This window comes from Salvelinus namaycush, chromosome 2 (genome assembly GCF_016432855.1).
Source record: "Salvelinus namaycush isolate Seneca chromosome 2, SaNama_1.0, whole genome shotgun sequence".
NCBI lineage: Eukaryota > Metazoa > Chordata > Actinopteri > Salmoniformes > Salmonidae > Salvelinus > Salvelinus namaycush.
Genome location: NC_052308.1, coordinates 42,293,441 through 42,306,751, shown reverse-complemented (window position 1 = coordinate 42,306,751; position 13,311 = coordinate 42,293,441). Strand labels below are relative to the sequence as shown.

The window sequence follows — 13,311 nt, the reverse complement described above, 5'->3', positions numbered from 1 at the left end:
GCTCATTCCTGCTCTTCTATATTTGAAGGAGGAACACTTGAAGCGGCGACTTAAAGAGGGCATATGGATGCTGTTTTGAGGGGCTGGCCATTCGAGCTCACACCAGCCGTCATGTGGCGATGATTGTTGTTTGGGGTCTTTAAAGTGTGTCGTCTGCGTTTGATGTGTGTGTGTGTGCGCGCGTGTGTGTGTTTGGCATACGTGTGTGATGTGTGTAAGAGACAGACGTGGCTGCAACTCAATCCCCCTCTCTCTGACTGTCTGCGGCTCAGTCCCGGGTCTCTCATGTGTAAACCCTTCGACAACGGGAGACACACTCTTCTCTAATCACAGAGAACACAGGCCCAGACCTGCCCTGGGCAGCTCTGCAAATCACATGGCATATAGATATTTTGTCATTTTAGTCATTTCTAATCCTTTAAACTGGCAAGAAAGAAGGAAGAAAGAGTCAAGAACCTGTCCTAATTTTCAATAATGGCATGGCAAGAATGAAGCGACACGTAGCACAGCTACCTGTTCAGTGCACCACTTTCAAACAGAAACATTTCAGTGCGTTAGTCATCACAATAATATTGTACAATGTTGATTCAGAGAATGGTTGATAGCAGGCACAGGTAGCAGGTACGGTGCATTTACTGTAAATAATTATTAGTCCAAGATTTAGGAGAAGAGGGGAAAAGTGTGCTTCCTCGAAGGTGGTTCCACCCTTTAAATACCCTTTATTTAGTGGCCTATATCTTCATTCGTTCCTATGATTCTGATGTAGACTGTTTAATCATGGTTGGAAGTGGGGGATTAGGGATAGGAAACAGCAAACAATCATTTCCAGGATGCAGCGCTTTGATTCAGCTCTGAACCAGTAACACTTGCTATTACTGCAACTGACGTTTAGAGGCAGTTTGAACAGTCCCTTCCTTTGAGTGAATGAACAACAGATTTTTTAGACAATGCACAGTGCATTATTAATAGAAGATAATAATAGAAGACTGCTGTGACATACTTATCAACCCAGCTTTTCCAAAACTCTACCCACGCCGCCACCCCCCCCCCCCCCGCCGCCCCCCCCCCCCCCCCCCCCCCCCCCCCCCCCCCCCCCCCCCCCCCGGGGTCATGTTTTGGTTTTTGCCTTAGAACTACACAGCTGATTAAAATCATCAGCTAATGATCAAGCTTTGGTTATTTGAGTCAGCTGTCTAGTGTTAGGGCAAAAAACAAAACATGCACCCTTTGGCGTCCCCAGGACTGAGTTTAGGAAACGCTGGATTAACCTGTCTAAGAGATCAGTGAAGTCTGACTTGACACAACTTAACGCAGTAAGGTCGGGCTTCTCATTGATGTTAAACTATCATTAAACAATCTAATCGCCACTGGGAGTGGGTGTATTTATAAAATACCACACCTGCGATACTTCTTTAAGCCAAAAACAATATCTTCATTTCAGTTGATCTCCCACCCATCTCTTTGTGGGTGGGGCGTCCAGGGGTGAGAGTAGGTAATAGCTGGGATCCACCTCCCACCTGACACACTTTGCTACAGAGGACACCATTACCGACCACACCACCACGGAACACCTGAGAGGAACCACACCGAGGTCCTCACCCCAGACAGAGCACCCCAGGCTGGGTAGCGTCCTGCCTGTCTTCCCCCCTGAGCACCTGGAGGCCTGGTACTAAATGTGGAGGACCCTGAGTATCACCTGTTCATCTGAAGGTAAGATGGAGAGAGTAGAATGAAGACATCCGCAATGGAGAAAACACATTTGACTTTCTGGAGTACGTACGATTCCATGCAAATAAATTCCATGAACTGGGACATGTGACATGTAAATAATGAAGGGCGAAGACGTATTTTGTGTGGCCGGGCCACACAGTGAATATCTACAGTAAATATAAATGATTTGTTCAATATTTTCTGTCATTAGGTTATACCCAATGTAAAAACCAATGTAAAAACTCAATGGACATCATCGTCTGCATTGTACATGATGCTTTAATATTTAATATGATCTCTTGTGTTAGGTTCTTTGATAATGTGTAGAATATAGATAGATCATCTAAAGTCCTATAGATGATATTCATGGCATTGCACTTGTGAATAGTAAGTCATTATAACTATGCATGTATTACTGTGTATATATTCTAGCTAAGTCCTAATACTTTGAATGCAAAGACAAGCTCATCATACATGATTCCTCATCTTTACTTCACTCTGGGGTAGTTTTTCCCCAAACACTACAGGGACACAGCGTGCCGGTGGTGGTGTGTGTGTCTGTTTGTCTATGGGTCTGTGTGTGTTAATTTTCACTTCAAAAGACATATACAACTGTCAAAGTTACATACAATAACTCTCACCTTCAAATGCTTAAGTGGTTTTGGCAGACTTTCCAAACTGTCTCTGGGAAACCCAACACTGGCTTAACGAGAGGGGAATTCCTCGTCTCTCTCGCTCTCTCTCTCTATTTCTACTTCTCTCTTCCTCTGTGCAGCAGCCAGGGATGCAAGTCTCGTGGAGAGAGAGAAAGAGAAGCCGAAAAGGAGGGAGGAGGAGAGGGATTAGAAGATATTTCAAGATTATTGAGGAAAATTACCGTTCTGCCCACAACGTTAACGCTTCCATGTTCATTGTTGCTTCTCAGATCAATTGACTTTTGATTTAAAATAAAGTAGAAGTAGAGGAGAGTGGGGTATGTTGAGCCATGTCTTACATTCAGCATCACTACGTCAAGCTAAATATAGTATTCCTTCTAACAACGATATCTACATATATTTCAGGATGTTGTGTATCCCTGGAAATAATCAGAATTCATGTAAACGTAACATTTTTTAAATAGCTTGTCCAAGAAAAGTCATCTCTTGGCACGACTTTTAGTCAGGGACAGTGAGGGACAGGGTAAATTGAGCCGCCTTGGGGCAAGTGGGCTATGGTGTTCTGTGACAGTGAGGTGATGATGCTAGTAGGTCAAAGGTTAATTCATGGTATTGGGGTGTGGTATATTTGAAATGTAAGCCTACATTCAGATATAGATCTCTCTGTTCAATATCTCTTCCATTTCTTGACCAGTAATCTGGGACAGGGATGCTGTTTACATGTGCCAATTCGTAGGCAAATTCTCTGCATTTCAGGCTACTAAGCCCATGAAACTGGTCTGTGAGATTCTTGACATGATTAGCAAGCTCCAACTCCATATCATCAGCTAAACCCTTGTGTACCTCTGCTACTCTATCATAGCTTCTCTTTCGCACAGGTACATGTTCGTTTTCTTTTTTGTCAATGTGCCTATTCAGTTTCACTGTCTAGGGTTCCTACCAATTGGCAACAGATTTTCATGCACCTTATTCAAAAATATGCATTAAAACAATATGAACATTTTCACACCAGATTGACTTGTTGCGGATATGAGGCTGTGCGTGATGTCGTAGTGCACAGACAAATAACTTTTGCGGTTACATTTCCATGTACCGAATAAAACAATTTAAAAAAGTTAAATGAGTTTTAATGCATTTTCAACTCTACTGATGACTTTGTCACGAAAAATGTTGCTTTATAAAGCTAATGTGGCCACTCCGGATTGGTCTTTGCATGCTCGCCAACAGCTCGTTGCTACAGTGTGGGTGTAGCCTACATTATGAGATTATTATGGACAAAAGAGCAAGATTTTTTTATTTGTAAAATGGCAGCCAAGCTACAATCATCATGTCACCAGAATAAGACCCTCGATATTTATTGGAAAGGAGCATCAAGCTCATCAGCGTTTTTAGTCATGAATCTTGTTCTGGAGGCAGCTCTGTGGTCACTAGCTGGCACATAAAAATCCGATTTTAAACCTAACCTTGACCCTAACCTTAACCACACTGCTAAGCCTAATACCTAACCCTAACCTTAAATCATTTTCATGACTTTTTACAACAATGGACAATTTTGACTTTGCACCTGACCTATCTAAGTGGTAATCGCTCAGTTCTGCCTCCAGGAGAAGATTTCTCGCATAATTAATTTGAGACGCAAAAAAAAATCTAGCGTATTTTGTTTTGTCGACATTTGTCAAGTTTACCGACAAATGTGCTGTGTCCATCAAGCCTGTCGTGAAATGTTTTATCCAACATGTACTTTACTTGCATAAAAAGGTTGGATGGAAACCTGGTTATTCAGTTTTAAAAAATCCATCCCTTGCTGCTGCTCAAATGGACTTATTCCCTTTTCTCCCTTCCTTGACTGCTCTCTCAAGAACCTCAAGCAGGTTGTTTTACGTTTCTATACACAGGGCATGATGATGTTTGCTCTGCAACAATAAAAATGCACTATCTTGAGTTCATATGCATGACATATTGCAGGCATACTATGCATAAAACGGACAAAATCTAATCTTAATTTATATGGGGTATGGTGACCATTGGCTCAACTTACGTCATGGCCATTGGCTCACCTTATCCTAAGGCAAACATTTTGACTATATTAGCCCACACAGCTACAAGGATGCACTTCATGCTAGGTTTAGAACCTCATATTGAAGCTTATAGAGACCCCAGCGGATATATAAAGCAATCTACTTTGGTTTAGATACAAGCATCATGAAACCTATAACACAATAAATAATTGAAGTAAAAAAAAAATGTAACCTAACTTGCTTACCACTTTTTTTCATGTGGTTTCTTCCTTCACAGACTCCATGAAATGATGACCTCATCCTAAATATTTTGTCACATGATACATTTTGTGTATGGTTTCCTCGAAACAAGGGGTGGCTCAACTTACCCCTTGGCTCAACTTACCCCACTCTCCTACAATAAAGCCCAGACAGTAGTCTTGGATTTGCGTACTTTCAGTGTGATTGTAAATGTTCTGATATTCAGGTAATGGGTAAAGATCTTCCTTTTGGTTTCTTAGCACAAAGTGCAGCTATCTAATCCCTTACCTCTGAAGTGTATATAGCCTCATTACATCTTTAAATACATGCAACAGTCATTATTATCTTCAAAACCTCCTGTGTTTGATTAGGGCGGCACATTTAACTAAGTTCTAACCTTTCATCCGGTCTTAATTCACTTCCACAGATCTACAAGAGGAGAGTGTTTGATGATGAAGCTCCACCTTGTTTCTCCTTCTACTTGAGGCGAACAAGTTCACCAGAAAACTGGATGCCACAAGTGGAGGAAACTCACAACTCGCTGCTCCGATTCCTTATCCATCCATTTGTCCTAAGAGTTTCTCTCTCTCTGTTCATTTTCACCATCACCATGAGTGCTGTCTTCTCCCACCCCTTCGTAGACCAGCGGCCCACCTACCTAAACAGAGGCAGCAGCCTGCCGTATGGTCTGTCTCCCTCTAGTGGCTACTCTGAGAACCGCCCAAACACCCACTCCGACCGCCTCCACTCTGGCTCTGACCCTCTGGCCCACACAGTGCCCTTCCTCCTCTACCCCACCACAATGGACCCTGGAGGCCTCTATGAAGCCTCGTTCCGGGGCCCCGGAGGCCCCAGTCTCCTCCCGTACCTGTCCCCATTCCACCACGGGCACTTTGGGGTGTACGAGTGCCCCTTCGAGCCAGCGTTTATCCAGAAGCGTAACGAGCGGGAGCGTCAGAGGGTGAAATGTGTGAACCAGGGCTATGCCAAGCTGAGGGACCACCTGCCAGGGAGTGCCAGTGAGAAGAGGCTCAGTAAAGTGGAGACACTGAGGGCAGCAATTAATTATATTAAATACCTGCAGGGGCTGGTGGAGGGGCAGGGGAAAGGCAGAGAGGTGTATGAGGGGGGACAGGTGTGCCACAGCCCCAGTTCTGCCCACCGTAGGACGGAGGACTCGGACCACAGCAATGGGGGGTCACCTCGCTCTCTCTCAGACTCCTCCTCTTCCTCAGCGGGGAAAGACTGTGAGGAGTCAGCGGGCTCTGGGACCTAGATGATTGTGGGTAGTGTAGTTTGTGAGCGAGACTGTGGATAGACGTTTGTGGATTGAGGTAGGACTTCCCTCTCTCCAAGGACTGCTCACGAAAAGATCAAACCCTGAGTACAAAGATATATAATTTAAGACTTTTCCAGTAGATACTATGTTTTATATTGGCAATGTGTCTTGTTTTTTTGCCACTGAAATGTTTTACCAAACCACTTTCAGAAGCTGATTATGTTAAAGAAGATGTCATGAACACTTCAGATTTGAAGATAAACACCTGAAACTCAGAAAGCAATCCCAGCTAGCACATAACATTCTGAGAACAGCTCTACGTTTTTAGAGCTTGGTGAGACCGTGGTTGTCCTATGGTTATTTTGCACACAACCTTCCATCAACTCTTTGGGAATGGTGCATAGTTGTTTGGCTTTGGAATAGTCTCTGCTAATTTGAGGAAATTGATAAAAGAAAATCTTAGTATTTCATTATATTAAAAGAAAGTTTCCGAAATGGTCAAACAGGGTTACATTTCATTTCAATTTTGGTAATTATCTTGGAATGTTCTCTAACTGGTTTGACATTGGGAATGTTCTCAACTAGTTCAGAGAATGTTAAGAAACAATGTTCTTCTGTGGGAATTTCAGTACTTTAGCATAGCGTTTCTTACAGGTTTCCTCATGGTTCTATTTAAAGTCACGGTCTCAAATTGTTCACGAGAAAGTGTAGAAAACTTTCCATAAAAAAAACACAAAAACATTTGATGCTGAGAACATATACATTCCATTCTCGGCCTCAACAACAACAACAACTCTCTCTATCCACTATCCTGTTAAGTGTGTTCAGGTGTGTTGGCTGCGCCCACTAATTGGCCATACCTGATCTTATTGAGTGCTTTTTTCCTTTGAAATGGGGTCTGTTTGGACAGGCTAAAATAAAAAGCCTTGTATGCATAAAAAAACAAAGCATGCTAGCTCCATTCTGGTGGAGCAGTAGACTCATTCCATAGAGAAGAGTAGAGAAGAGAAGATTATAGGTTTGAATCTCACTAAATATATATTTTTAATAATAAATATGTTTTCATGATTAATGCCTAAGGAAAGGAATTTCCATGTGTCCTAATTGTGCTTGGATTTCAAGAATTTAACCCAAAATAAGCTAGCAGTGTTATTAAAATACTTTCAGTGAAAGTTTTAAGGAAGTTATTCAAAAACCTCAAAATAACCTATAATTTCAGTTCTCAGAGCGTTAATAAAACCTCCCAGGAAAACGTTCAAGGAACCAGAGTAAAATGTTCTCAGAACCTCACTGCAACCTAAAAAGAAACATTCCCAGAACAGTCAAAATGTTCACTTCTGTTCTCAGAACGTTTAAAAAACGTTCAGTTCCTACAACCAATGTGAAACTAAAAACATACGTTTCCACAACTTCCAAGGATCCAAATGTGTTAATTGGGACGACTTCAAGTATGCAATGTTTATTGTGTTTCAAAATGAGAAACTGACCATTGTAGCAGCACATTACTGTTATCAAATGAAACTGTATTTCCCAAAACAAACTGTAGTTAATTCTATTACAGCGCATGATATCTTTTGGAAATTTCAGGTGATATTAAGTCACACAACTGGTAATAAAGAAATATGATTCCTCTTTTCACGAATACAGTTTTTGGAAAAGAAACAGATTCTACAATGGGACAACTGATACTTGGATGCAATTTCTTGGGGCAGTTAGACAGTATTCATAATGGTGTTAATCTAAATAGTCTAATTTGCTATAATACTGTAGTTCACCATAATTGTGCTCATTCCTCAGACCTGGGGCCTGTCATTAACGTTTGGTTGCCGTGTTTGGGTTCTATATATACAAAGCCTTTCACAAACCCTGTTATATAACACAAAGCATTGGGCATGATAGAGCACAAATTGATACCATAAATAGTATTTGTTTCATCATAAGAGTCACCAACTGTTGACACAGATCTCACTGGCAATAATTCACAGACACGTTTCCCACCATCGACTCCATTCCATGATGTTAACTCTACTCCCAAACATACATATCAGAGGTCATGAAGGGTTAGGTCAACCAATGAGGAGACACCCCAACTCCGTTGTGCATTGTAGTAGCCATCATGTCTGTGAAGGCCAATAAAAAATTCTTGAAAGTCAAATAGCACAACCAATGTCGGGGGATTCGGTGTTACAACCAATGACAGGACATCACTCCAACCCTGTTAGCCAATGACACAATACTACTATAGGGCAGACAACAACATAGTATATGCCTTACGCTGCCTTAACCTTCACTCTTGGTAAATGTGCCCCCCCCTTCTGACACCCCCTCCCCAGAATGACACTCATTGTCTATATTTATTCTCTCCGCTGACCAACTGTTCCTCCAACCAATACACAGGCACAGGTCTGTCATCTCAGAGAGAGAGAGAGAGGGGGAGTGTGTGTGAGAGAGAGAGAGAGAGGGGGAGTGTGTGAGAGAGAGGGGGAATGACCGAGAAAGAGTACAGGGAGATATAGACAACAGAGAGGAGAGAGGAGTGTTGTGGAATAAATGAGTACCTACCCAGCAATTTATGAAGAGGACCAGTAGAACCTGGACTAGCTGAGCAGGTGAATTGCTAGCTGACCTGGTGGAATACAGCACTGAAAGCAACCATCTTCACTTGGGCCAGTATCTGGACGACCAGGTCAAGTTGGGGGTACAATAGCTGGCTGGCTGAAGAAGCCATTTTAGCACCATCTTCACTTCCTCCAAATTCCCCAGGTAGTGCCAAGATGGCGGAGAGTGGCGGCGAGCCTAACCTGCAGTCCTACATTATGGACGAGGAAACTCTGAAGAGGAAGCAGAAGGAGAAGCTGAAGAAGCTCCTGGCCACGGGGGGAAACCCTCGGCCCGCACGCTCCCTCTTCTTCCTCACACTGAAGAACCCCTTCCGCAAGGCTGCCATCAACATTGTGGAATGGAAGTATCCTTTAGGGGTCAGGGGTCAAGGGTCAGGGGTTAGAGGTCAGGAGGGTGTGGGAACAGGAGACGGTTGTCACTAGATAACCATGCTCAGAGTTGTGTGTAGAAATTAAGTAGCCTGGTCCCAGATCTGTTGGTGCTGCCTTGTCAACACAGCACACATAGGCTAGATAAGAAAGGTTTGGCCATTGACTTTTAAACCATGAAGCATGGTCAAGCTTATGGGAAAATAATGGGAACATAGTGCGTTCATACCATAAATGTCTAACATGGCCAGATAGTGAAGCCTGTCTGTGGATTGGCGATATAGCAAATTATTGTTTATGACATTGATACATTTGGTCTTGTATTAATGGTCAATGCAACCCAGCAGTGTTTCCCACATCGTGCCCCAAGCCCAGTTTCTATTGAGGTCATGGATAGCAACTGAGTTAAGGCTTTGTGTATTTGGTGGATGACAGAGAAGTATTTGAACAGCTAATCAAATGGCTACCTAGACTATTTTCATTGCCCCCCTTTTTTATGCTGCTGCTACTCTGTTTATTATCTATCCATAGTTACTTTAACTCAACCTACATGTACATATTACCTCAATTACCTCGACTAACTAGTGCCCCCGCACATTAACTCTGTACCGGTACCACCTGTATATAGCCTCGCTAATGTTATTTTACTGCTGCTCTTTAATTAATTGTTTCTTAAATGTTTTATTTTTTACTGATCTATTTTTTACTTAACACTTATTTTTCTTCAAACTGCGTTGTTGGTTAAGGGCTTGTAAGTAAGCATTTCATTGTAATGTCTACCTACAGCTGTTGTGTTCGGCAAATGCAATTTGATTTGATTTGATTTGTTTTGAATGGGTGGTAGCAGCAGAGCGTCTGGGAACAACTGTTTCAGGGATCTGAGGAAAATGGCTGCCTTCGTGACGAGTCAACACTTTATAAAGCACCTCCCGTTGAGCCTCGTATTGTTTTGTATTGAATAAGGTGACAGACGGCTGGACCATATCTATGTATAGCCGTAGAGTTATAACCACTCTGATATGCTCACACATTACAGTACAACACACATGTTATAACCATTGGACACAGCCCTTACATTTTCTGGTGGTCCAGTCCAGTATGCAGACATGCTGAACTGTAGAGTGGCTTGAGCACCAGAGCAACAGGTTGATAACTACAGGTTTCAGAACAACATGCAGTAGCATCAGGGTAGAGCGGAGACGACCCATATTGGGCGGTGACAGGAACACAACATAGAGTACATTTCTGTTAGAATCCTCTTGTAAATGCAAATTGTCTCCAGGACAAATCCACCACAGCTCAGAATCACAATTTAACCGTGTGCGTACAATAGAATCCCACATCCAAGGTTACAGTTCTGTTTTGGTAGTGAGTAATGACTGTGGCTGCAGTAATGGTCCACTGAGATATTATAATCCAGTGAAGCTGTTGATGAACATTTTTTGACATGTAAAATATGAGTTTATTAAAGCTGCGGTGTGATGATATTCCTGGGGACGGAGGAACAGCTGTCCTCCCACGTCACAGCCTAAAAACAGACGCGCTAAGCTAAGAGAATGCTGCCTCAGACACGGACTGGTGGTGGAATTGGGTACTGCAGTCTGAGAGGGGAACAGCATGACGACTATAATATTTGTTTTATTTAACTAGGCAAGTCAGCTAAGAACAAATCCTTATTTTCAATGATGGCCTAGGAACAGTGGGTTAACTGCCTTGTTCAGGGGCAGAACGATAGATTTGTACCTTGTCAGCTCAGGGATTCAATCTAGCAACCTTTCGGTTACTAGTCCAACGCTCTAACCACTAGGCTACCTGCCACCCCCCAATGAAGTTGCAGTTGATTATCCATGGTATTACCCTGATTAAAGCTTTGTACTATTACACACCCAGGAGTGCAACATTGCACAGCATTGACCGTTTTGAATGTGCTGTACTGAAGGGACCCAGATATTTGAACTCGCCACCATCTTTACCACAGGTGCCTACATAAATAGATCCGATTATCTTCTAACTGACCCATTGTTGGCCTCAAATGTCTTCCAGTGTGTTTTCGATACCCTTGGCTATATGGGGAAGTCCCTATTTAGGGGTTGCACATACTGTACATCAGTTAAACTGAAATAGACTCACTTTATCGATATGTTTGACATTTTGTCATTCAGATGCATGGCCAATATTGCTAGTTATGGTTACTCTGTCAATAGTCATCCTGTAACTGATACCAAACTAGCACGAGTGCTAGTTTTCTGGAATATGAAGTCTACAGTGGCATGTTAAACCATACACCTTATGGTTATTTAGATAGTGAACGTCGTCTAATAGGTGGGTGAGGTTGAAAGATCTCACTGAGATCCATGTGTACTTCCTGTGGGCATTGAATGGTGGAATAGCTATCCATATCCATCCATATCGCTTGGTTAGGTAACATCAGTTTGAATAAGAACGGAAAATACCCCCACACAGTATCTTATGGTATATTTTAAAAGATACTATTAAAATGATGTTATTTCCTACACCCTGCAGTTCTGTGCTCTGCTGGATGTGTATAATGTCGCTTGAACCTTTCCTGAGCGTTCCCCATCAGACCATTTGAGATCATCATCCTGCTGACCATCTTTGCCAACTGTGTGGCCCTGGCTGTGTTCCTGCCCATGCCTGAGGAGGACAGCAATAACACCAACAGCAACCTGGTGAGTCTGGACCCAATACACACCATCTCATATGGATTGAAAGTGATGGAGATCGTAATACTGCTAGTTGTGGGGTTCTATTTCAAATACTTGTTTTGATGTCTCACTATGGGATTTGCTGTCGGAGATAGACAGGTCGAGTGGCGAATGAGGTGAGCCCCTACCTCTTTATAAGGTGCCACTCGCCCCACCCTCTGGTCATTCTCACTTTCTTCCTTGCGAAGATCCCTACCCTCTCTGAAGCTCTCCTCAGCACGACTTGACCCCTGTCTTCTTGCTTAACTGTTTTCAGGCGAACCGCGAGGTTACGCTGCCAAACGTAGGACCTCAGCTCTCGCCCTTTGTGTTGAGTACTGACCGAAAGTAACGTTTTTACTTTAGAATAGAATTCTAATTCTCCGGTTGCAGCTAGCGTCACACGGCTAGCTACTGAGACTTGGCTAGCGCAAGCCACAAGGCCTAGCTAATCCAGCTAGCTCGCTGTAAGGCCAGCTAAGCACCACTAGCTTTTCTACTTGCAAGGGTAAAAATGGCTAGCTCTCCTTTCTCGTTTAGCTCAACCTGTGTTCACTCGTTTTGTGTTGACTAAACGGACCAATCCAGCCTCACAAGCGTGGCGCTCAAGAGACTGCCATGCTTGTGGTCACCGACAGACTACGCTGCAACACACTCTTCTTCATGTTAGGCGAACGCTAGCTAGCTACAACTAGCTTCGCAGCTACACACGGCTAGCACTCTCCTAACCAGAGTTTACAAACGTTTTGTTTTCTTCTCTGAGTTATGTAACCTGCTACCTGAGCAGGGCCGCTGCCAAAGCACCGCATACCCGTGTCCATGCAGGGCCATGATTGCAGTCAAGGATACACACTCCTTGTGTATCACCTGCTTGGTGGTTGAGCATGCCAAAGCAGCACTCACTAACCCTGAGTCCTGTGTGCGTTGTAGGAAGATGCCTAAGACCTGCCCCAAATGGACTGTTCTCCCTTACAGCCTGGGGGCAATAAGCCTAACTCTTAACCCCAAACCTCCTTGGCTGAGGGTATGGATGGTTTTGAAACCTAGCAGTTGGGAAGGGGGGAGGGGACATCTCGAGGCCCTCTAGCACCCTAAGCAATGCATATTTTTCCAGAGAAAAAATGTCCGGCTCACCTGCAGGCGGGCAGCGACCAGGCTCAATATTGAGTGGCCTGCGCCCATAGGGCGCGAAAGGGACTGGCTCAATGGGAGGAGGCTCCTTTCTGACACCGTCCCAGGGAAACAACTCCTCCCAGCAGGCCACTCCACAGGTGGAGAAAGCAGATTTCCCTGATGCTCTGATTGAGCCTAAGGAACGGTTTTGGCCAGCTGTCACCGCCATGTGGCAGAAGTGCGAACATTGAAAGAAGGAAGGCGAAGCCTTCAACTTCTGCCTGCCCTGCAGATCCGGGTACCGTGGCTACCCGGTCTACCCTTCCACAAGCCATGGCTTCGTGGCAGGGAGAGGGCAGCACACTGGCTCCAGCGGTAGAAAGGGGCAGCCAACAGTTCACACCATGTCCTGATCTGTTCCCTCTCAGGTGGAGCACAGACTTTCCCCCCACATCACTATGGGGGAGAAGCACATCTGTGCTCCTAAAACCCTATCCCCCGTGCAACGGCTCATTCCTATGCGTCCACTCACAGGGAAGACGAAGGGAGCGCACTCAACCACCAAGTGCCTTCCTTGCCACAGCTCTCCCCTCAATCCAT

At 43.9% G+C, this 13,311-nt stretch overlaps 1 protein-coding gene across 1 annotated transcript in view; it reads left to right on the top strand.

Annotated features, from left to right (window-relative positions):
* The first annotated feature begins 8,677 nt into the window (after positions 1-8,677).
* LOC120021753 (dihydropyridine-sensitive L-type skeletal muscle calcium channel subunit alpha-1-like) overlaps positions 8,678-13,311 on the top strand; it is a 37,434-nt gene continuing 32,800 nt past the window's right edge. The window contains exons 1-2 of the mRNA XM_038965602.1: positions 8,678-8,868; positions 11,478-11,583. Coding sequence (XP_038821530.1) covers positions 8,678-8,868; positions 11,478-11,583 — 297 coding nt within the window. The remainder of the gene's footprint in view (positions 8,869-11,477; positions 11,584-13,311) is intronic.